Genomic DNA, 24,214 nt, shown 5'->3' with positions numbered 1-24,214 from the left:
CCTTGCAGTGGGAGTGGCAGGGCCCCACTCCAGGCCTCTGAGCGTGGGTTTGGGCCTGTCGTGGGCCTGGGGACAGCATGGCCATCTGGGTCTAAATGCCTCTGCCTGAGCCCTAGGACGGCGATGGACTCGGGCTCTGAGAGGCCCCCACCATCAGGGCCACCTCCCACAGAGAATTCCCCTGCAGAGAGGATCCCCCACCAGAGGGGCTAGGCCCTTTTCGAGCCACCAGGGTTCTTCCTGACAAGGTCATCTTGGACCTGGTCTGTCCCTGGTGGTTGAGGTTCTGGGAGATCAGTGACCCGGAGGCGGGTTAGAGGGCAGCATCTGTGAGGAGCCGGGCGGAAGAATGGCTCTTTGGCCAGGGAGGGCCTCCCTGGGACACCAGCCCCACAGCCTCTGCCACCATCTCCAGGCAGGCGAGTCAGTAGCACCTGTGTGGCCAGGCGGTGCCCTGCCCAGGTGTCCTGGCCAGGATCCCAGCGCCCCTCCTGCCCTGCCCCCTCTCTTCCACATTCCTTGTGCATGAGCTGAGCTGCTGCACTAAGGAAGCGAAACCTGGCAGCTGTCCTCGTGTGTCACTGGGTGGGCGTAGGCGGGCTGTCGCGTTGACCCCCTTTGCTGGCCTGGGCGGCTGCTGGCCTATTTCCTGCTGTCACTCAGGATGTTTGGGGCTCAAGGGAGGGAGCTGTGGAGCCTCCTCTTCTGCCCCTGGGTTGGGTGGGGGCTGCAGTCCTAGAGCTCTGTACCCCAGGTCTGCTCTCACACGCCCCCACCCCAGGGCCCTCTCTCAGTCCTGTGTCCCTCACTGCAGCAAGACATGCATCTTACGCTGAAACTGTACGCACACACGAGCACACACACATACACGTGTGCATGTCTGGAACACGAAAATCGGGGGCAGAAGCCACCCTTACTAGGTCTATACCCTGCTTCTGGTCCGTTTCCTTTGAACAGACGCATGCACTCTGCAGCGTTTTTCGGCCCCGACGCCGGTCTGGGTGGTGGTGAGCAGTGAGGATGAGGCTCAGCCAGCCTGTGTGCACACCCTTGGCAGACAGCCCCACACCGACTCCCCCTCCACTCCATCCCCGGACGCCAGTCCCTCGTTTGCTGCCTGTTGTGTGACATCCCTGCCCTGACTGCCGGCACTCCTTGGGTTGGATGCATCCAGACTTGGGTTCCCCACCGCAGAGTCGCCCCCAGACCACTGAGCTTCGTCCTGCCCCCCAACCCCATCCCACATTGCAGTGGGGCCGGCCTTCTGATCCACCTTCACATCTTAGGTTCTGAGCAGCTCTGAGGGGTCTCCCACATCTGTGTGGTCTCGGCTACAACCTGGTCTCCCAGGAGCAGCCAGGGGGTACATTTCCTTTTGAAATGTAGTCAGATTGGCCCTGAGCTTCCTGTCTTGCTCAGGGAAAGCAGGCCTCCCTGCCACGGGCTGTGAGGCAGTAAATTTGGGCCATTACTGCACTACTTCCTGCCTGCTCTTACATCCCACCACCCTTTACCCTGCTCCTGATGTTCTGTGCCTGACACCAGCGGGCCCTGGCCTCGGGGCCTTTGCACACTCCTTCCTGCAGCCCTCTTCTCTCGATGACATGCTTCTCTCCCCTGCTGTCCCCTCTGGGTTGAGCCATGTTGTCTTGTTCTCCAGACGTGGAATATTGCCTGCTGTGTGATGTGGGCCTGCCTTTCCTCTCGGGACTTTGTCCCATGGGGTCACTGCTGCATCCCCCTGTGCCTCAGCCCCTCTGCAGCACATGGCAGGTGCTCTCCCTTTAAAAAAAAAAAAAATATATATATATATATATTTATTTTATTTTTATCCTTGGCTGCATTGGGTCTTAGTTGCGGCATGCGGGATCCTCTGCTGCCTCACGTGGGCTTCTCTCTAGTTGTGGCGCATGGACTCCAAAGCATATGGGGTCTGTAGTTGCGGCACTCAGGCTCTCTAGTTGTGGGCCACGTGGTCAGTAGTTGTGGTGTGCGGGCTTACTTGCCCGTGGCATGAGGGATCTTAGTCCCCTGACGGGGATCAGACCCGCATCCCCTGCATTGGAAGGTGGATTCTTAACCACTGGACCCCCAGGGGAGTCTCGCAGGTGCCCTCCCTTTTGCTGTGTCCAGAAAGGAAGGTGCACCTGCCCTGTGGACTCAGACACGTGTCAGGTGTATATCCTTCCCAGGTTCCCTGCGTGGCATAGAGCAAGTGGGCGCCCGCCCCGGATGTCAGGAGGTGGTGGCTCAGGCTTGGGGTCTCGTCCCTGAGGACACAGGTCTCTGTTCCTCTTGAGCTGGTACTCCTGGCTGCACCTCAGGATGGGTGACGGAAGCGTGTGCCAAGCAGTGGGTTTTTCTGGAGCCCAGATCCCACATCCCTTCTTGGAATCTGTGTTGGGCCTGTGGGCTGAGGGCCAGGAACAGAGACGGAAGGGCATTACCTGGGGCCGGGGCTGCCCATGGGCTGGGCGGGCACCACCTGTGTTCATGCAGAAGCACCCAGGTTTCAAATTGTATGCTTTAAATATATGCAGTTTATTGTATGCCAGTTATATCTCAATAAAATTCTTTTCAAAAGAAAAAAAACCAAGCATTAAATAGTAAAATGAATATTTAAAGTGCAGTGTTTAAAATTTCATAAAAGTCAATTAACAAATGCATTCTTGAATGGATAAACAACAAGGTCCTACTGTAGAGCACAGGGGACTATATCCAGTCTCATGTAATAAACCATAATGGAAAGACTATTAAAAAGAAGGTATACATATGTATAGCTGAATCACTTTGCTGTTCAGCAGAAATTAACACATTGTCAGTCAACTATACTTCAATAAAATAAATTTTTTTAAAAAGGCAGAAAAAAAAAGAAGCGCCCAGGCCTCTGTGGTCTATCCATGGGGCCAGGTGACTTCCCCTTCCTGGTGGCATTTCTCTTACCCTAAGGAAAGATCAGACACGTATCACAGTAATTGACACGAAGATGTAGGACGTGGCTGAGACGGGGTTTTCCTTAGAAATTCCTTGCGGTGTTCTCGCTGGCTGGGGTTGGCACCCGACCATCAGGGCACATTACCCGGTAGAGCTCACATTTGGCTGTTGTTTTGTGTGTGTCTGTTTTTATGCCTCGTAATTAAAACATTTATTTGGCCTTCTCAGTGAAAATCTAATTTCTTCAGTCTAAGAACTGGTGATATTGGCACCAAGACTTGAGTCCATCGGGCGAGCGGATCCAGAGCCCGCTGGATTATTCATCGTGTGGTGTTTGCAATCAGGCTGTGCGATGCTCTAATCAGAGCTGATGTTTGGTAATTGATGTGTTGAATGAAGATCGTGGTGGGAGGGGGCTTCAGGTGGCGATGAGCCTTTTGTGTGTGGCCTGCGGGGCGGCCTTCCTGGCTGACTCAGCCCTGCCAGATGCGGTAATGGCACCTCAGTGCAGCGTGTCTGAGCACCGGCTGTATGCCCGGTGCTGCCCCATGCATCCTACACATGCTCACTTGTTTAATCTGTAAGGCCCCAACGTAGCAGGTTTAGTTCTTTCCCCCATTGTACAGGTGTCAAAACTGAGGCTCTGGAAGGTCATTTGCCCAAGGACATTCAACAGGAGCAGAGCTGGGGTTTGGACCCAAGGCCCGGCTATGGCTTTGTGGTCTCGACCCCACATGTGATGCCTGCGTGATTTTCCCTTCCCCATTCAGGCCCCCAAGCTGCCGGGTGCCTTGCCCCTGATGCGCTTCCCTGCTCTCTTCCAGACCATCATGGAGCAGTTCAACCCCAGCCTGCGGAACTTCATCGCCATGGGCAAGAACTATGAGAAGGCGCTGGCAGGTGAGGCTGGCGTCCCTGGCCCGCGGCAGGAGTGAGGACATCTCAACAGGTGGACAGCTCGCGGGGTCTGATTAGGGAGGAATGGGGGTGTTTCCAGAAGTACGGCGTGGCAGAGTGAGGGTGTAGGTGCTGCACCACAGAGGCCGCTGCACCACAGAGGCCGCACCATCGACGTGGGGCCAAAAGGGCCAAGACGGTTCCAACCCTGGAGGTGGGGGGTCCACCTGCACATTGCAGGCTGACGGTGGTTTCTTTCCTGAGAGCATCATCCAGGGACGTGTCTAACCGCTGGGGGCTTTCTCTCAGAGGGACGTGACTTCACTCTCAGCCATGCAGCTCTGATGGCCAGGGCGAATCTGTCAAAGCCTGGCCTGGGGTCTCCTGCTCGCGTGCCCCAGCCCTTGGACGTGAGGCACAGGCCTCCTTCCAGACCGCTCCATCCCCACCTGGTCCCCCCATGGAGTTCTGTGGCGACTGTGGCGGGGGGCCTGGAGGCATCCTCCCCTGCCATTTTCCTGGACCACCCCATGGGACGGAGCTGCCCTCAGCCTCCCCACGGCCAGGCCTGGGCCCACTGGGCTTTCCTTTCATCTCTTTCAAGGAGCCCACCCTGCCCGGCAGCACACACGCTCCCGCCACCGGGGCGTGGAGCCCGCACACGCTCCTGGGCTGCAGAGCAAATTGCGTGCACTTAATTGAAAACTATCTAAATAAAATTTGATCAAGTGCCCAGTTAAAAGTCCCTAACTGGGTTCTGCAGAAAACGGATTAGAGATTGTAATTATACTGCTGGCGGGTGCTCCCCGCCGTGGCCCTGCTCTGGAGGCGCCCTCGTCCTCCTTCCAGCCTGAAGGGCGGTTTGTGGGTACACCCAGGGTCTTCAAGGGTCTCTGAGTTCCCAGAGGAAGCTCTACCCCAGGCAGCTCTACCTTGGGTGTGGTCCCAGGGAGTCAGCAGGCCTGGCGCTTTCCGTGCCAGTCCCTCGTGAAGTCAGGTCAGCCTCTGGTTAGAGCAGAAGTCGCCCTGGGAAGTGGTATGAGGCCCCCCTCCCCCAGCAGTGCTGCCTTTAGCCCACTTTGAGTGTGTGACTCACTCCCACTTATCCGGCTCACTCTGAGACGGAGGACAGGGACAGATTCCTCAACCCAGATTGGCTGGGGCGTCTTCCTGCCAACCGACTTTGCAGGTCTCCTGCCTGGGGTTGGTGTTTGTCTCGTCAAGGACAGCAGGCCTCGTGGTCATGGTGGCACCCTGCAATTTGACTTGAAAAGCTCTGGACCTGAGTGGTACACTATGTCCTTACACAGAGAAGCAGCTCTCAGGATTGGGATGAGAGACCATCAACAAGAAACGGGCTTAGGTCCTGTCCAGGCCAGAGCCTGTTGAGCACAGGGGAGGTGGCTGTGTGGCAGGTGGGCAGGATCACTGAGTAGGTGCTGCAGGTGTTATTATTTCCTAGTGAGGGAAGTAACCGCCCCTTCCTCTCTTCTCAGGTGTGACGTACGCTGCCAAAGGCTATTTCGATGCTCTGGTGAAGATGGGCGAGTTGGCCAGCGAGAGCCAGGGCTCCAAAGAACTCGGTAAGACCCCCAAACGTGGCAGAGACCCTGGAGGTCCCTGAAGTCGTGGGATGTCCCCAGGCAGATCTGGGACCCTGTCCTGGCCTGTGCCTGGTCCTTCTTTGATTTGGGATCAAGTTTTCCCTGTCCAATAAGGAAAGACTTCCTAAAATGACAGTTGCCCTGGTGAGGGCTGTGGGGCACACACCCTGCTGAGAATGGGGTGCACCGGGAGGTTCCAGGTCCCCTGAAAGCATGGTTTGGGGATAAGGAGACAGGTGTTTATGGCAAAACTTGAATGGCCAGCATAGGGGAGCTGTGTGAAAAGGTGAAAAGTTGGACTCAAATGATGGCCTTTAATGGTGTGGGGAAACGTTCCCAGTATAAAAACAAGTGAAAAAAGATGCAAACCCATAGTGTGGTGTGACCAGATTTTATGAAAATAATTGGGGGTATGACTGTCTCACGATAGAGGAAGAAATCTCAGAAGCTTAACAGGTGAAATTTCTGGGATGAATTATATTCTTTATGCTTTTCCTGTGTTTTGCACATTTTCAACGTGAGCTCACGTTACTTTTAGAGTTGAGCCACACGGTGTGAAACGGAAAGAGCTGTGGGCTCTCTTGGAGAGGCTCCAGGTTGTTGGCAGGTCTGAGGGTGTTTGGTTTTTCTGTGTGTCCATTAATTCCGGCTCCAGAGGTGCCTCTGTCTCACCCACGGCATGGCCTTCTCTCCTGGGCAGAGAGGCTGCCTACTCTCGCTCACAGCCCCATTTCAAATTTTTCACACCATCCTGCCCTGGAAGTCAGGCCTGTCCACTGCTGGGCTTTGCAGTGGCCTCTGCCACTCCCTTGTTTGAGGACACAGGAGGACCTCCTGTTCCCGCCCTGGGTCAGCACCGTCCCAGGCAGGCCTGTCAGGTGCGTGCTGTGTGTTGTGACTGCCAACCTGCTAGAGCAACAGTGGTGTCACAGTTTCTCTGAGACCATTGTAAAAAGCAGGTGCAACTATGGGACCTTCCTGGGCTGGGAGCAGGGTCAGGCGACAACGTGCGGACAAGGCCAGGCAGAATGAGTGACCAGGGCCGGACTCCTCACGTGGTCTGGGCTCTGCTCGCCTGGATGTGTGCTTTCTTCAGTGTCTAGAGAGGTGGCTATACTCTGGCTTTGTGGCTCTAGAGGGAAACCTGGTCTCTTGGGGACACTGAGCTGACCTGCCCTGGGTGACCCCGTGAGGACCTAGAGGCCAGAGTGCCGTGGTGGTCAAGCCTGCAGGCTTGGCCTGGCTGGTGACGTGTTGGGTATTTGGGTGGATGGAGGCCTCACCCCTTTGTGATCAGTGATGGCTGTGAACCAGCTGGCTCTGAGCTCAGAGCCCTCGTGTGGGCCCCTCCCGGCACTCCTGGGCCTCCCAGCTGCGGTGCCTTGGAGGAAAGTTGGGTATTGTGTGTGATCCTGTGTGTGTGTACATGGCTCCTGTCTGTGAAAGGTGCACTTTCTTATCGTGGTTAATCGTAGTGGCCGTGGGGAGACAGGTGCCCTCTCCCTATAGTCACACACACATGTCGGAGGGCAGAGTCTGCCCACGGGGAGATCAGGTCCCGTGTGGCCCCACAGTGAGGGTGGGCGTGTGTAAAATCACGGTGAGATTTTAGAACTTCCTCTTGGCAGAGTTTTGGGGGATTGTTGCTATGACAGGCCCAGTAAGCAGGACGGCAGCCTGCTGCCATGGAATCGCACGTGGTAGGGGCAGGCAGCGGGGTGCACAGGGCGCATGGGAGGGACATCCCTCCACCCACTACTCTAGGAGCTGTCAGGGCTCTGGCCTGAATCAGGGAGCTTCTGGTTTACTTGTGAGTTTTTGAAATCTCTCCAGGGGCTTTTGGGGCATGGGGTCCATCACCAAATAGGAGTCCCTGCTGTGTGCACCTGTGGAGGTGGCTGGTGAGGTGCCAGCCAAGGGAAGACCCTGTTTTCTCCACTCACAACAGTTCTGACACCAGATATGGGTTTTCCCACACCAGCTAGCCCTCTGGTTTCTGAGGACACCTGCCAGGCGTCCCACAGTTCAGCTCACTTCTGACATGACCTACCTGGCGTCAGTGCAGACCCACAGGGTGAGGGCCCCATCCTGAAAGTCTGCCCCCACACAGAGGCTGGTGCAAGTTGTGGGTCCCCAGTTCCCCACACTTCTTTCCAGTGTGACTACAAATCAGGTTCGCACCACTCCCTCCTCAGGGCTGGTAGTTTGTTGGAATGGCTCAGAGAACCCAGGGGAACGCTTACTTAGGATTCCTGGTTTATTGTAAAGGGTATAGTGAAGGACCCAGGTGGACGGCCACAGGAAGAGATGCACAGGGAGAGGTCTGGGAGGCTGCCGAGCGCAGGAGCTTCTGTCCCCATGGAGTTGAGGTGCCCTACCTTCCCTATACGTGGATGTGTCCACCACCCTGGAAGCTCTCTGAACCCCGTGGTTTGGGGCTTTCCAGGCATGACCAATTGTTAGCTCAGTCTCCAGCCCTTCTCCCAGAGGACGGGGATGGGACCAGAAGTTCCCCTTCTAACCCTGGCTCTGTTTTCTGGTGACCAGCCTCCATCCAGGAGCCCACCCAGAGTTGCCTCATTAGAACAAAGGATGCTGCTATCACCAGGAGATAACAAGGGATTAGGAGCTCTATACCAGAAACGGGGGGCAGAGACCAGCGTGCCTTTCTTCTCACGTCATTGCCCGCCCCTCCTCTAGGAACGGAGTTTTTTCTTTTGGCAACAGCTTTATTGAGATGTAATTCACACGCCATACAACTCACCATTGGAAGTGTATAATTCAGTGGTTTCTAATATATTCACAGAGTTGTGCAACCATCACCACTCTCTAGTTCCCAAACTTTTCCTCAACCCCAAAATGCAAGCCATCCCTGTTGGCAGTCAATCCCTCTCCCCCAGCCCCTGGAAGCCACTGATCTGCTCTCTGTGTCTGTGGCTTTAGCTGCTCTGGAGTCTCACAGAGACGGAAGCCTGCCCTGATCTGTCATGACAGTTTGTGTCGGGCTTCTTTCACTTAACATCGTGTCTTCGAGGTGCATCCCTGTTGTAGTGTGTCAGCTCCGTTCTTTTTATGGCCGAATAATATTCTGTTGTGTGGATTCCATTCCCCAGTTGATGAACTTCGGGGCTGCTTCCACATTTTGATCAGTTTCAGTGGTGTGAGTTTCAGCAGTCTGCACAAGTGTCTGTGGACATGTCTTCATATATGCCTGGGAGGGGAACTGCTGAGGCACACGGCTGGAGTTGAATTTTTATTAAAGCGGCACACACCCTGGCTTAAAAATAAGTCCCCCTGCCTCCCACATGCCCAGGACCCGCTTCTCAGCCCTGCATGGTATCTTCCTGTGTTTGCTTCCATACATGTAAGCAGGCAGGTTTATGCTGTTTCCTTCCTTTTTTAAAAATCTTTTGGCCACACTGCGCGGCATGCAGGCGGGATCTTAGTTCCCTGACCAGTGATCCAACCCACGCGCCCCTGCAGTGGAAGCGCAGTCTTAACCGCTGGACCGCCAGGGAGGTCCCTGTGTAATTTCTTCTTTTTTAATTTTGGATATTATTTAATGAATCTTTTTCCTAGAAGATTTGGATTTAGCTTCTTGCCCCACCCAATAGAACAATGACAGCCTTTGCTTAAATTGGTGTTTGATACAGCCTTTGTGTGGTGCTGGCAGGACTCCTTAGCTCAGACAGAGCAGTCTGACCACAGCGCAGCCGACTGCGTGTCTCACGGGGAAGCGTGATGAGGTGGACGTGAGTGCACACCTGACAAGGTAGTGCACACCTGCCCAGGTAGCAGACAGCTCTGTCACCCCCAGCATTTCCTGGAGCCCCTGAGAAAACCTCCTGCCTCTCTCCCTTCATGCCCCACCATCCCCTGCTCCCGATGGGGCAACCACTGCCCTGCACCTTGCCCTGGGACTCGGTGTCCATTTGCCTGAGCTTTGTGTAAGTGGGCTTGTGTAGTGTGTGCTGTGCTCTCTCGGTCTGCTCTCTTATCATGATTGTTTTGAAAGTCACCCCGATGTTCCACGTACCTGCAGACCAACCTCACGCCAAGTGGTTTCCGCTGTGTGGGCGTGCCCTGTTGTTTATACATCCTTCAGTTGATGGACATTTGGATTGTTTCCAGTTTGGGGCATTTCCACATCTGCGTTTCTCTATCTAACTAAAGATGTTGAGCATCTTTTCCCGTGCTGTTTGCCGTTTATCTTCTTTGGTGACATATATGTTTAGATCTTTGCCCCCCCTTTTTTGGTTGGGTTTTTGTCTTACAATTGAGTTGTAGAAGTTCTCTATGTATTCTAGGTAGAAGTGCTCTGTCAGATACATACTTTGCAAATATTTTCTCCCAGACTAGTCGGCCTTTCATTTTCGTCACAGTAGTTTTAGAACGGAAATGTTTAATTTTAATGAAGTGTAGTTGAGTGATATATTTTTTTTCTTGGAAAAAAAATGATCCATAGCGTTTTGTTTTGTTTTGTTTTTATAAATTTGTTTATTGGCTGTGTTGGGTGTTGTTGCTGTACGCAGGCTTTCTCTAGTTGTGGAGAATGGGGGCTATTCTTCATTGCGGTGCGCAGGCTTCTCACTGCAGTGGCTTCTCTTGTTGCGGAGCACGGGCTCTAGGCTCACAGGCTTCAGTAGTTGCAGCACGTGGGCTCAGTAGTTGTGGCACACAGGCTTAGTTGCTCCATGGCATGTGGGAGCTTCCCAGACCAGGGTTTGAATCAGTGTCCCCTGCATTGGCAGGCAGATCCTTAACCACTGCGCCACCAGGGAAGTCTTTTTTTCTTTTTTTTAATTTGTGTCATAGTTTTTTTTCTTAAAAACTTTTATTGAGATACAGTTAACATACAATAAACTGCTTATATTTAGAGTGTAAAATTTGGTATCCCAATCTCCCAATTCATTCCCCCCCAACCCTCCCCACTTTCCCCACTTGGTGTCCATATGTTTGTTCTCTGCATCTGTGTCTCTATTTCTGCCTTGCAAACCGGTTGATTTGTACCCTTTTTCTATATTTCGCATATATGTGTTAACATACAATATTTGTTTTTCTCTTTCTGACTCACTTCACTCTGTATGATAGTCTCTAGGTCCATCCATGTCTCTACAAATGTCCCAGTTTCATTGCTTTTTACAGCTGAGTAATATTCCATTGTATGTATGTACCACATCTTTTTTATCCATTCATCTGTTGATGGACATTTAGGTTCCTTCCATGTCCTGGCTATTGTAAATAGTGCTGCCATGAACATTGGAGTGCATATGTCCTTTTGAATTATGGTGTTCTCTGGGTATATGCCCAGCAGTGGGATTGCTGGGTCATATGGTAGTTCTCTTTTCAGTTTTGCAAGGAACCACCATACTATTCTCCATAGTGGCTGTATCAATTTACATTCCCACCAACAGTGCAAGAGCGTTCCCTTTTTTCCACACCCTCTCCAGCGTTTACTGTTTGTAGATTTTCTGATGATGCCCATTCTAACCGGTGTGAGGTGATACCTCATTGTAGTTTTGATTTGCCTTTCTCTAATAATTAGTGATGTTGAGCAGCTTTTCATGTGCCTCTTGGCCATCCGTATGTCTTCTTTGGAGAAATGCCTATTTAGGTCTTCTGCCCATTTTTTGATTGGGTTGTTTGTTTTGATATTGAGCTGTATGAACTGTTTATATATTTTGGAGATGAATCCTTTGTCTGTTGATTCGTTTGCAAATATTTTCTCCCATTCTGAGGGTTGTCTTTTTGTCTTGCTTATAGTTTCCTTTGCTGTGCAGAAGCTTTGAAGTTTCATTAGGTCCCACTTATTTATTTTTGTTTTTATTTCCATTATTCTAGGGGGTGGGTCAAAAAAGATCTTGCTGTGCTTTACGTTGAAGAGTGTTCTTACTATGTTTTCCTCCAGGAGTTTTATAGTGTCTGGCCTTACATTTAGGTCTTTAATCCATTTGGAGTTTATTTTTGTATATGGTGTTAGGGAGTGTTCTAATTTCATTCTTTTCCATGTAGCTGTCCAGTTTTCCCAGCACCACTTATTGAAGAGGCTCTTTTCTCCATTGTATATCCTTGCCTCCATTGTCATAGATTAGTTGACCATCGTTTATCTGTGGGCTTTTTTGTTTCTGTTTTGACAGCTTTGTTTTTCTCAGAGTTAGTGATTGCCTCCCTTCACCTACGTGGTTGTCAGTTTGCAATCATTAACTTGCTCCCAGACCCGCGACCATGCTCTGGGACTCTTCCCTGTCGGCAGCAGTCCTATTACTCTGGCTGCTGCTCCCCGTCTTGGAACTTGCCTCCCGGAGCCCTGTCCTGCCCTGATCCCCTCGGGCCGGCAGCTGGGCCATGCACGGGATGCCCCTTTTCCAGTCTGGGACCGTGTTTTCTGGGTCCTGGGTCCTGTTTTACTCCCTCAGTAGGGGGATCATCCTTCCTTTTAATGGTTTCTTAGCAGGAAAAGGGGAAATGTTTCTGAGCCCATGTCTGCCTGTGGATGTTTCTCTGCTTCCAGGTGGGAGACCACCTTCCCTCGGAGTTGGAAGGCATCACCCCCTGTTCTCTGACTCCCAGTGTTGCTGTCTTCAGTGCTGTTTTGGCTGATTTTTTTTTTAAGTGTGAGTTTTTTGTTTTTCCCCTCGTGGAAGCTTTTGAGATCTTTGTCCTGGGGTGGGTGTTGTGAAGTTTCCAGATATCGTTCCAGTGTGTATGTTGGGGGAGGGCCCAAGGGGGCCTGGAGAACACAGCATCCTGAGGGTGGGCATGGTGTGTGGCCTCCAGGGCCTCAAGAGGGGTAACCGGGGGCCAGGGTTAAGCTGCAACCCCAACCTCTGGTGAGGACAGTGGGGGCACCAGGAGGGGCGAGGACAGGAGCAAGAGTGCATCCATAAGTGCAAGGTGGACAAAAACGAGGCATTCTGGCAGAAATGGGAAAGTCTGGACGGTGGGGGAGGGGTCAGGGCCTGGCAGGAGCTGGGGCCTTCCGGCCGCAGGAAACCGGGTTTGTGCAGCCTGCTTGTTGCACCTGAGTTATGATCTGCCTGTTGTCGGCAGCAGTGGGTGCATTTTCACTGCTGTAGAATATGCCGTGAACACATGATGGACACAGTGTATTTCTTTGTCCTCCCAATCAGCACTTGGGTTATTCCCAAGGGTGGGGGCGCTGCTCTGAACGAGCTGGTCCTTGGGACCACCGTGCCGAGCCCACCGTGGGATGACCTCCTTGCGGTTCCACAGCAGCTGCTGCCTGGGGGCTCGCCAGTGTGACACCAGTGTGACGCCATGGGGCTCTCCCTCCTGGCCCCGCTGTCCTCCCAGTGATGAGCGTGTGAGGGTTCACAGTGCTCCCGTTAGAGTGAGGCTGGGCACAGCTGCCTTCTCTTCCCATGCCCTCGTGCTCCCCTCTATGTGGGCAAGTATCACCCTGCAGGCCCGCCCAGCCCCCAGGCGCCAAGGCAGCAGCTCTGGCCCACCTGGTTCTGGAGGGGAGGGGAAAACGAAACCAGGACCAGCATCTCACACACCAGCAGGATGATTATTTCCGCTTTGCTATAACTTGGGGTGTGCTGGGTGCCCATGTATCAGGGGCAGTGGTCCAGCCCAGGGGGACGCTTGTCCTGGGACTGCCCTGCAGTGACCTGCTGAGGAAGCTGAGGGCTTCTAGGGCCTTCTGAGCTGCTCACTTCTGCTCCCTGCCTGGAGACCCTGGTAGAAGTAGTAGAAATTTCAGATTTGGGACCCTTTGCTCTTGGCTGGAGTATGGCAGGGGTTGGGGTTCAGTGGTGCATTTTGGCCATCGTCCTCACAGAACAGTGTCACTGGGTCCCTTGCTTAGCGATAGTTTTCTTCTCCATTCCTTGGTCCCATTAGCTCTGCCTGTGGCCTGGGCGTCTGTATGAACTCCCCCTCCCCAAAAGCTGGTCGGGACTCCAGGTAGGGGGCTCTGTGCTGATTCCGGAATGATTCTGGATCTTGGATGTCCATGGACAGGCTGTTTGGTCTGGCGCATGTCTGTAGGTGTCTGTTACATTTGAAGAGATTCCCTGATTATTCCCTGATTCTGAGTGCAGGGTTCCTAATTGTGTTCAAGTTTTCAGTGATTCTACCTCCTTATTAGTAAGTGAAAGAGGCGTTCCTCTTATCCCCCAGGATGGTGGGCTCATCAGTTTCTCTGTGTGGTTTTTGCTTTACATGTTTTCCAGCTGTGTTACTGAGTGTGTAAACTATAAGTTATGTGCAGTCATGTTTTCCTGACAGGCTCAACTTTATAAGGGGACCTTCTCTGTCCCCAGTGATCCCGTTTTCAGTCTATTTTGTTTCATGCTGAGTTTGTCTTCCTCCAGCCTTCCTGTCTGCAACCTTGGGGAATTGCTCATTTCTGACCACTTTCTTCTTAGCAGACCTTACTCTCCGGGATGGGAGGGAAGAGATGTGAGGTCTCTGCTGTCCTGGGGATGAACCAGAGCTCTCAAGGGGTGAGTGCCTTCAGGGAGGTGGCGCTCCAGCTGAGCTGTGGCAGTGGCCTGGAGGGAGCTCTGTTCACACTTGCAGTGTCCTGGGCCAGGTGCATGGCAAAGTGGGGCTTCATCTGCCTTCTCGCTGCCCAATTCCTGCTGGGGTCCTTCTGGGTGTGGCCCCTGGTGGCTGTGGGGTCATGGATTGCCAGACAAGCAGTGACAGACACCGTGGCCGCTCCCTGTTCACCCTCCTTTCTCTGATCCCTTCCCTATTCTTCCAGTTCTTCTTACCTTTCTTTCCCACGAAGGGCAAGAGCTGTATGGCTCCTGCTCTGCTCCTTGGGCCGACAGTCCACTAGGACAGTGTGGGATTCAGCCGTGCCGGCCCTCACCTAATGCTGCAGGGGGTACTGCTCCCCTCCTCATCTCCCCACGAGCCCTGGGCTGCGTCCTTCCTGCAAAAAGTGAGGATCTTGAGCAGCACATCCCCGCCCCCCTGCCCCCGCCACATCGGCCAACCATGTACTGCACAGAGCCGGGTCCCTCTTCACCGAAGCAGAGGCTTGACGCGAGGTCTCCTGCTGTTAGCGAGGCCGAGGCCTTTGGAGGTCAGAGGTCGGAGTCCGTTTGCTCTGCTGCAGCCAAGCAATGGGCGACTGTCCCTTTGTTCCCCCTCCCTGTGGAGAGCAAGTGGCCGCTCTGCCTTTGGTCCCTCGGCTGGGAGGCGGCTTGGGGCTGCAGCTCCAGACCTCACAGAGGAGACAGCGTCTCATCTTCCCTCTGCTTGGCTCTGGCTTCGCTTTGAAAGGCAGGCTGCTTAGTCGGGGTGCAGGGACACCCGCCTTCCCCATCGCCTTGCCGCCCTCTCATCCCCCGCCAGCAGCCACCCACACTTGTGGTGGACTTGTCTCTCTGACTGCCACCCTCACAGCTCTGTCGAGGCACGCCCTGTGCCGCCCCCAGGCAGGTGATTACAGAGGCCATCCCCATCTCTTTGATCTGTGTACTTGCGGCGGCTCTTCCGAGGCCCTGTCTGCTCACTTTCCCCATGGCTTTCTGTGCTCGCGGGGCTGACTGGCAGCTCAGGGCAGTGGGGGTGTCCTGTCTGGGTCCAAGACTCCAGGCCAGTCCCTGGTGTGTGCAGACCCAGGCCTCCCCCAGGCCAAGGATGGTGGCCCGAGGAAGGGTGACCTTGATCACAACGCCTTGCAGGGGCTCACGCACCAAGCTCCTAGATCACGAATTCAGGGGTTTGCTAAGATCTGGGAGCGAGCACACTTGTTTCGCCTGCTTCTCCCCCTGCCTTGAGCCTGGAGGCCGCAGGGTGGAGGGGGCAGGTGGCCCCCTTGCTGCTGGCCACAGCGGGGTGCACCCACCTGTGCCTGTTCCCCTGACACAGGCAGCCTAGTGCCAGCATGGTGGGGAGCACAGCACAGAGCGGGTATTTCCAGACTGCTCTGGTGCTGGCTCTGTGGCTAGTCGAGGAGGTCGGGTCTCCAGTCAGGCTCCTTTTGCCCTGAAGGGAGACAGTGCAGGAGCCGTCCTCCTGTCCTGGGTGCTGTCAGCAGTGTCGTGTCCCCTCTGAGCTCTCCTGCTGCCTTAAGCTTTAAAGTCACAGGACACTTCAAGTCACTTCAAAGCAAAGAGAGCAGGTGGAGACTGCAGTGTCTGTCTCCTGCTGGCGCAGACCGAGAACGGCGTCTTGTCTGCGCCTTGTCACTGTTCCCCTGTGGTGATCCCGACAGCACCTCCTCGCTTCTCCTTCCAGCCTCTGTGTGTGCTGTCGGCAAGCCCAGCCTTGGCCGTGGGGCTGAAAGCACACCTGTCCCCCAATCTAGGCAGTGGACAGGCTGGCTTCTGGACCTTCTGTTCCACCATCACGACTACTTGGCACAGGCTCAGTCTCTGTACTGTTATGCTTGCTGGTTTCTTTCCCAGTGTTGGCTCCTGGGGTGCCCTGCCTCCCTGCTCCTAGGGACCACCATGGACGTTGATCTGGTTCTTTGTGCAGGGGAGGATGCTGTCCCGGCCCCCTCACCGACAGCCGTGCCACCATCTGCAGTAGCCCCCGGGGAGCTGCACACCTGAGCACAACCTGCAGCCAGGCGCCCGGCTCTACTCCCCAAAGCAACTGTGCAAAGAGCAGGGCTGAGCCCAGCACGGGCAGGAGCAAGGAGGTGGAGGCCAGAGTTCCAATGCACCTGGGCTCCAGATACGGTGTGTGCAGGTGGGCAGGTAACTCAGGTACTCTGTGCCGGAATCACTCATGCGAGAAGAGGGTCAGTCAGCTGCCCTGTGGCTGTGCAGGAGGCTAAGGTGACATATCCTGTGGCGCATTCTAGGCTTTCCTGGGTGGCAGCACTAACATGAGGCCATCATTGCAGCAAGGGGCCCAGCCTGCCCTGCGCCGTGTGTTTCCTCCGTGTGCAGCCGAACTTCACGCTGGGCCCGTCCCTCCAAGAACCTCTGTCCGGGACCTCTGCCCAGAGCCTCACCCCGGCCATTTTGTCCATCGGTGCAGCTGAGGGCCAGCGGCTGAGCGGCTGTTTTGTTTGGCCCTCGCCGTCTCCCAAGGCCTCTGCTGTGTTCTCTGCCTTTGAAGAGCCCGCTTGTTTGTGATCCCGGGCGTGTGTGTGCTTGCAGGCACCCTGGGCCTGAGCTTGGCTGCCACCTGCCTGCATCCGTACTGGTATCTGCACCCGCACCCATGAGAGAGCAGGAGCTCCGTGCTGGGCGGGGCCTCGGGGCAGGAGGCAGCGCCCCTGCACCTGAAACTGGGCCGGGTTTGGCCCCACTGAGTCACTGGATTAATGTGTGGCCTGAACACTCCCCTGGCGTTTGGCGGCCGTCCACACCTGGCTACCGGAGTGAAGAACAGAGGCAGGCCGTTCCATGCCAACCTTGGAGACTCGCCCCGTGGGACTCAGCTACCTCTTCCGGTTCCTGCAGATGCCGGCTGACTTTCCCACAGCTGCTTCGTGCTTAGAGGCACAAAGTGGCCCGTCCCTGCATGCAGGTCACTGAACTGCAGGCACCACATGACTCCAGGCGCCTTCGAGACCGTTGCCGGATGGCTTCCTTGGCAGCAGTGGTTCTGAGACGGCGCCACAGACCATCCACCAGGTCGGGGGGGCTGCCCACCACGTTGGCTCCTGTGCTCTTCACAAAGCTGGGAGGTTGTCGGACTCCATTACAGCCCCTTCTATGTCAGGCAGAGCTGTCCACACCTGGCCAGGGAGCCCAAGTGTGTCCCAGCCTTTCCTGCAGGTGGGTGACAGTCTGTCTCACATTCATCTGCTATCAGACGGTAACAGCAGGACCCACCATTGACTGCTAAACCCACCGGACAGGTGCCACTTGGAGGACTTAATTAGACCCACACAGTGGGAGCCATGTCGATTTCACATCCGTGAGGTTTCTGACTCAGAGGACCCACGTCGCCCAACATTGTGGTCCCGTGATGGCCACAGGCCTCCACAGCAGATGGCGTCCCCAGGCCGGCCTAGAGTGGACTCTGCCTGCACCCTGCCTTAACCTCCCCTTCCCAGCTGATAACACCAGTACCCTGCTCCATAGCACATGGAAGGGGTGTCCCTTAGCCTCCAGGAGAAGTGGCTGGTGCACAGGCAGGCCCCAGGAATAGGGGCCACACACTCCTGGCCTCCCTTGGGCCTCGAGCCGATCTTGACACCAGGCAGGCTTTTTGCAGAGTCTCTGTCCTCGCTTCTGGCTTTGTGCGGGTCAAAGGCTGGGGCTGAGCACAGGGTCGGGGGGCAGTCTGGGGGCCCCCTCTCAGGGGCCCCTGGACCCAGATGCCTGGTGTGAAGGGCCGGGGGCTCCAGCGTGTCAGCTTTGCTCGCCCTGATGAGAGCTTTATGGGGCAGGCTCGAGCCTTTGTCAGGAGGGATTAATAAACATCTTAATTGGATCTGCCTGTTCTTGGCGGCTCTGGTCATAGCAGGACAGGTTAGTGTGTTGTCACGCTTCCTCAGTGTCTGAGGGATCACTCTGGGTGGGAACCTCTGTAGGGAACAGCCACGCGTGGCTGAGTTTTGTCCCGGGGATGGACCGGTGACGCCAGGCCCTCTGGTCTGGTTCCTGGGGCTCCTGCTTTGCGGGGAAAGGGAGGGGGCCCTCAGCTGCGGTTCATTCTGAGCCTGGTTCTGGCAGTGACGTGGGGCTGCTGGGCTCTGTGAGGACCGGGCCTGGGCTTGTTCCTGCTGCGGGCAACGTGTGACCTGTCTAGGGTCCACAGCAAGAGGCTCTCTGAGGTCTTTTAAAGCCTTTCCTGCAGTAGCACGCCCATGAGGGCTCTCCTGCCACGGCCAGTCTGACTCGAGTGCCTGGGTGGCTGGAGGTCCCTTGGGCGACCCTAGTCCTGTGACCCCCTCGGTGTCTCCCCCGAATTGAGGTCCTGCCAGCAGTGTGTGCTGTGTTCTCAGTGCGTCCACAGTCCCCCCAAGTGAGAGTGAGGAGGAAGCAGTCCTTTTATCCTCCAGCAGGGAGCAGTGGCCCTGGAGCGTCCCCCACATGGCAGAGGGCCTGGTGGGCACAGGTGCCAGCTCAGGAGCCTCTCTGGCAAGTCTCTGCCTGTCCCCAGGGGTGCTGGCCCCTGGGTCCCCAGTGTTGGCGGGAGGTCAGGCATGTCGGAGGCACTGTGGATGCTCTGATGGCAGAGTCCTGATTACCTCACAGTCAGTCCTCCAGTGGGCCTGTTCCTGTTTGTGTCTCCCACGATTTAGAGCAAGTTGATGCCTGAGAGACGGTCCCCAGGAGATCTGATGTCCGCTTGGACAGTTAATCGGGGCACAAGTGGGCAGGTTAACGGGGAGCCTCCAGTGCTTACGGGGGGTCCTCATGGCACTTGGTGAGGAGTGGAGCAGTGGTGCCTGCCCGGCCTGGGGCACAGCCTCATGGGGCTGCTCTGACCCCTGGAAGGTGGCCACCCTGGGGGAGGGTCATCCACACACTTTCCAGCCTGGGCCCGGCCTGCCCACCCCGCTGAGGTCCATGTGGCCTCCTGTGGCCGGGGTTGTGGCCTTGGCCACTCACATCCCTGCTCTGGGTGGGAATGTGGGAGGAAAACCCCTCCCTCTGTCCACACCTGCATCTCCTTGTCCCCTTGTGAGTTGCGTCAGGAGTAGAGATGGGATTTTGAAGCGCAGCAAGGCTGGAGGGTGGAGGGTCTGTCGAGGTGAGTTCCTGCCCCACCGTCTCCCAGCAGTGTGGCCAATGTCTCACAGTGCCCATTCCTGCTGCCGCTGAGGGGACCCAGTTCAGCCAGGGCCTGCCTGGCCCGTGGGGAGAAGATGCCAGGTTGACGCTAAGTCCCTGCCTCCCTGTCGCCCAGGCTCAGCCCACATGCTCCATGGCCTCATGTTGGCAGTCCCTTGAAGCAGCCCCCCAGCCGGCCTGGGCGGCTGGCCTGGGAACCTCGAATCCCCGCATGTGACCGTGGATGCCTGAGAGCATATGGATTGGCTGAGGACGTGTCCAAATGCGTATTTGGCTCCAGGAGACCTGGGGCAGGGCTGAGCTTCTGAGATCCAAGCAGACTCCCGGTGTGGGCGATGCCAGTCCAGGACCCGGCCCGGAGCAGGTAGGGTAGAGGCTCAGGACTAGAAGGAGGCCAGCCTGGACGGTTGGGCTGTGGGTGGTCATTGCCTCCTCCACCTCATTCCACAACATCCCAGTGCCTAGGCATCCAACTGTGGACACGACACTGATATCAACACCAAGGGGCCGTCTGGTCTTGCTCTGCTTCAGAGCAGCAGTCAGGGAGGGTCATTGTCCGCTATATCACTATGGCAACAGCCATCGATTTTTGTCCTGGTTACCCTTCTGGCCACCTGCCATTTTTTGCCATTTTGTACGCAAGACAAGAACCCTGCTTCTTCCAGGGAGGAGCCTTGGAGGCCAATAGGGAGGATGGGAGGTTGGTGGTTCATTCCATAGGGGTCCCTCAGTGCTCTCTGAGCTCCCCATCTCATCCCGGTGACTCTCACAGCCAACATGACACCCCCGCAGCCCCTCAGCTGTCTGTCTTCCCGGAACGAGAGCTCTATATTCGTGCCTTGTTCAGGCGTATGCTAATTAGCTCTCAGAGGCGCCTTTCTGCTTTGGAAGCCACCAGAATAATTGAGCATTATGGATATTTGCTTCAGAAGGCTTCGGGAGGCAATGGGCGCTCCCAGCCAAGTTTGAGCAGCTGACCCCTTGGCTCAGAGCCCCTTGGCCACCCGCAGGGAATGAGAGCTCTGGCTCCTCCTGAAATGACAGGTCCTCGAGAAACGAGTGTTTTGGCGCCCTCAGAGGCTGCCAGTGACCAACAAGAATGCCATGACCGCTTGGCAGTAATAGTGCGCCCTGCTCACCAGGTTCAAGTCCCGTTCGGGGAAGTCAGGGCTGGACGTCTAGTCTCCAAAGGAAGGTCAGACATCTTCTCTGTGCCCCCAGCACCATCTGGGGCTGCTAAGGCCTGTTCCAGCACGTGGCTGTACCTGGGAGGAGGTGGAGAACGCCAGTAACTCCTGCCCACCCCACCGCAGCGCACACACACACACGTCCGTCTCATGGTCACAGTCATGGCTGTGCGGGTCTCACCTCTGCTTCTCCCAAAGAGGTAGTCAGTGCCCACGTGGGGTGGGGGCTCCTTGCAGGCCTGTGGCTGCTGTGGTCCTCACCATGGTCCCCCAAGCGCCACCCCTCACACTTTGTCAGGCTCCTCTGGAGGGGGTGGCCCTGGCTAGACTTGATCAGGGAGCAGAGGGGCCCTCCCCCAGGGGCCTTCCCTGTCTTGTTGCCCAGTTCCTGAGCCGTTTCACCCACCATCCTCCTGCTTAAAGAAGGAGGGTGTGTGTGGCAGAACCGCTGATGTCAGGGGGGAGCTGCACTCAGTTCCTGGCTGTCATTGGCACTGTTACTGGCAGGGGCACACACTTGCCCGGCTCCTCCTCTGGAGCAGGGACTGTGCTGTGTGCCTTGTCAGCCCAACCCCCTAATCAGGAGACACGTGGCGGTACTGGTTTAATCCTGGGATGAGGTACAGACATGTCCATGTAACCAGTGAGAGAGTGAGGGCAGCCCGGGCCTGGGGCCCTTTCCCCGCAGATGCCTGGACTGTTGGGACGTGCCACCCCCAGGTCGCCCCCCGATGGGCATCCCCCGGCTGGTGGACAGGCCAGGATGGAGGCTGGTCTCTGCCCTGGGGGTTGGTCCTGCTGTGTGGCAGTGGGTTTTGGAGGAGGCCCCTCCGTAGGTGGTGTTGGACCACCCCCCCATATACACACACATGCTTTCCACCCGTCCCCCAGCCAGGGCTCAGCCCACCTGTGCTTTCCGGAGATTGAAACTGCCTTCTGTGACCTCCCCACCCCAGGGCCCCAGGTTCCTCTCACTTCTTGTGTTAATCAGGTTTTAGAATTTTCACAGGGTTGCCTGCTGGACACGGATCTTGGAGGCAGTGTGCTCTGCTGTAGTGGTCACAGTGTTCTGGGGGGCCTGGCCCTCCACGCACCACACCCAGCCCTGGGGTCCAGCAGTCGGGTCCTTGCGCTCATCGTCCTGTGCTGTTCCTCACCTTCGCTGGGGGGGTCAGCTCAGGCCGCTGGCTGTCTTCACGGGAGCTGTTGCGCAGCAGGCTTCCTCAGACCTGTGTTGCTTTGGCAGAAATGTGTTCTTTTTTAAGCCTAAATGGGTGATAACTCAGATCCTCCTGAAATCCTGTCCTCGCGCCTTTGGGATTAGGAGTCCAGCATTATGGCCCAGGAGGGGCCCTCAGGTGGAGTCTGGTCCACACTCGGCTCATAGAACAGGGTGGGGAGCTGCACAGATTTGCTGGGCACCAGCCTGCGAGCGGCCAGACCTCAGGGCCCAAGCTCCCCTCCCACCCCGGTTTATTCCCAGCCTCCCACATCCATGCTCCCTCTCAGCTTCTTGTCATTTGCAGATTGTAAGAACATGTATTTTTTTTCTGCAAAAGAAAAAGAAAAAACAAAAAAAGCAGCCTGAATCTTTAAAAATGTCAGCGTTGTGAGAGATGCAACTCGAGAGGACTCTTCTGGATTAAAGAGGCTGAAGACTCCCGACTCCGCAGAGGAAAGATAAGAATTCTGGTGCCACGGAAGTTTAAGTCCTCCTAACCCACGATTAAGCCTGTTTATGACTTACTTGTTCCAGATGCTCGCAGAGCAGCGTTCAGATAAACAGAATGCTGATTTATTAAGAGAGAGACCTGAAGAGCTACACGTGAGGCCCCGGGTGGGGGAGCAGCTCACAGGTGGCAACGAGTCTGGGCACCTGGGCACTGCAGCGCAGGTGCTGATGGAAAAGGGTCTGTGCTGGTGGCCACTCTCCCTGCACCAGGATGGCCATGGGCCGGTGCACAGAAGTCCGTGCTCTCCAGGTGCAGAAGCTGACGTGCTGGCCACGCCATGATGCTCACTACTGTCTCAGGTTGTTCAACCAAAAAAGCTTGCGCGCGGGTACATAGGTGAGCGCGTCGGAAGGAGAGCTGGGGAGCCTGCTGAAGGGTGAGTGGGTACCCGCTCTGTTATTTTTGCACCTTTTGGGAGGTTTTGAGGTTGGGCTAGGAGGAGAGTGTTCTGTCTTCTAAGCGCAGATAGAACAGATTCATGGCCCCTTTGATCTCAGGGCTGTAGATGGAATCCTGGAATCCTCTGGGTGTGGCTGTGGAACCGGCCTCCAGCCACATTCAGGTCCTCTAGGAGTCAGCATTCAGTGCCGCAGGGGACTCTGCCTGGTGCCTTGTGGAGCTCAGGTGGGAGGCGAGGCTACACCTGTGCTGATCTGGGGCTCAAGAGTCAGCAAGATGAGCCTCCCTGCCAGACCACTCCCCGCCGTCTCTGTGCCACCTCATGGCCCGCAGGTGGCTGTCCTTCCTGGCCTGCCTGGCCTACTTGCCCTTTACTCTGCCTCATCCCTCACGGGCCCGTAGTTTGTCTGCCTTTCCCGGGAAAGAGTTGCAGGCACCCATGGAGGCAGGGCCTCTGGTTAACTGTCTCACCTGGAGCGGCACCTGTATAGAGCAGGTGCTCGTGAAGCAGTCATCAGTGTGGTGACTATGAAGGTGAGCAAGTGCTCCAGGCTGTGAGAGGGTCACCTTTATCTCAGTAACAACTCCTGCATCAAGACACCAGCCTGCAATGTCTAGAGTCTGTGCCTTTTAAAAATCTGGTACATGTAATTTTCTCTAGTCTTCCGGAATCTTTTATCTTTTCCCAAAGAGCCCAGTTTGGGGAAACACTTGAATGTTTCTGAGATCTGAGAGGTCAGCAGTGGGTCCTACATCCCCGAACATGTGTAAAGCAACTGAAGACAGCTCGCCATCTCCTTCTCCGAACCATCTGCAGTTCTGCGAGTACCCGGGGTGGGTGGCTGATCCTTCTGCTAATAGGACATGGCCTGTCACAGCAGGGTGCCGCCCTTCTCATGTCCTGACCTCACCTGGAGCTCCAAGCGACAAAGCGGCTCTGTCCCTTCACCTCCTGTGAGCTGTGGTCCTGCTCACACTGCTCTGCTAAGTGTCTGCCCCCCTGCCGTCCTCCTGGGTGTGAGGGTTTCCTGCACCTGGGCCTCCCCGTCCTCAGCCTTGCCCTGCGCCTTCCCTGGCCAGCGCCAGGCCGCTCCACCTTGTCCTTGTACTGCGGTCCTTTCGGGGGCTGTGCATGTTTTTGAGTCTGTTGGGAATTTTTTCGTATCAGTGGTGAAATAAAACACTTAAGGAAGAGAAGCAGAGCAACCGATCCCTGGTGTTCCCTCTGGCTCACGATCCCAAGGTTTGGCGGAAGCCAGCCTCTGCTGGGGAGCCAGCGGGGGCAGAGGCTCCCCCAGGGATGGCCCCCACCTTCCCTGCTCGTCTCTGAAGCGAGAGGGATGCTGAGTCACCCAGACTTGCTGGAGAGGCTGGCTCCTCGTTGTGGAATCAATTCCTATTAGTATCCTCAGCCTCATCTTCCCAGGGGATTTGGACTAGCCTGGAGCAGGGAGCGTTCCCCGCAGAGATCATGGTGGGCGCCTGGGAGGGGTGCTGACCCTCCTGGCAGCGGAAGGTTCAGTCTGGCTCTGGAGGAACCCGGGAAGGCCTGGCAGCTCTAGGGCTGTGAGGCTCCAGCCCCCCGTGTAGTCACAGCACTGGCCAGAGGCCCCCCGTTTACTCTGCTCCCCCCAGCGTCTGCTGGCCAGGGGACTCTTGCTCTAAGCTGATGGGAAAAAAACCTCAAAAATCATACTGTGAACAGAGTATTGTGTACAAATAGAATTTAGGGCTATTGTAAAACTGCTTCCTAAGGAGAGCTGGTTATCACA

General features: G+C 55.8%; 1 protein-coding gene across 10 annotated transcripts in view; it reads left to right on the top strand.

The window, feature by feature from the left end:
* BAIAP2 (BAR/IMD domain containing adaptor protein 2) overlaps positions 1 to 24,214 on the top strand; it is a 71,763-nt gene that overhangs the window by 12,394 nt on the left and 35,155 nt on the right. For 5 of the 10 annotated variants that reach the window (XM_057714133.1, XM_057714135.1, XM_057714137.1 and 2 more), the window contains 2 exons: positions 3,759 to 3,883; positions 5,328 to 5,414. In XM_057714133.1, the coding sequence (XP_057570116.1) occupies positions 3,759 to 3,883; positions 5,328 to 5,414 (212 nt within the window). Of the gene's footprint in view, positions 1 to 3,758; positions 3,884 to 5,327; positions 5,415 to 24,214 lie in introns of those variants that run through there. The other 5 variants (XM_057714140.1, XM_057714138.1, XM_057714141.1 and 2 more) reach the window with 2 other exon arrangements.

The sequence above is a fragment of the Hippopotamus amphibius genome, chromosome 17 (assembly GCF_030028045.1).
Source record: "Hippopotamus amphibius kiboko isolate mHipAmp2 chromosome 17, mHipAmp2.hap2, whole genome shotgun sequence".
NCBI lineage: Eukaryota > Metazoa > Chordata > Mammalia > Artiodactyla > Hippopotamidae > Hippopotamus > Hippopotamus amphibius.
Note: the sequence above shows the minus strand (reverse complement) of the source record. Positions and strands in the feature narration are given on the sequence as shown.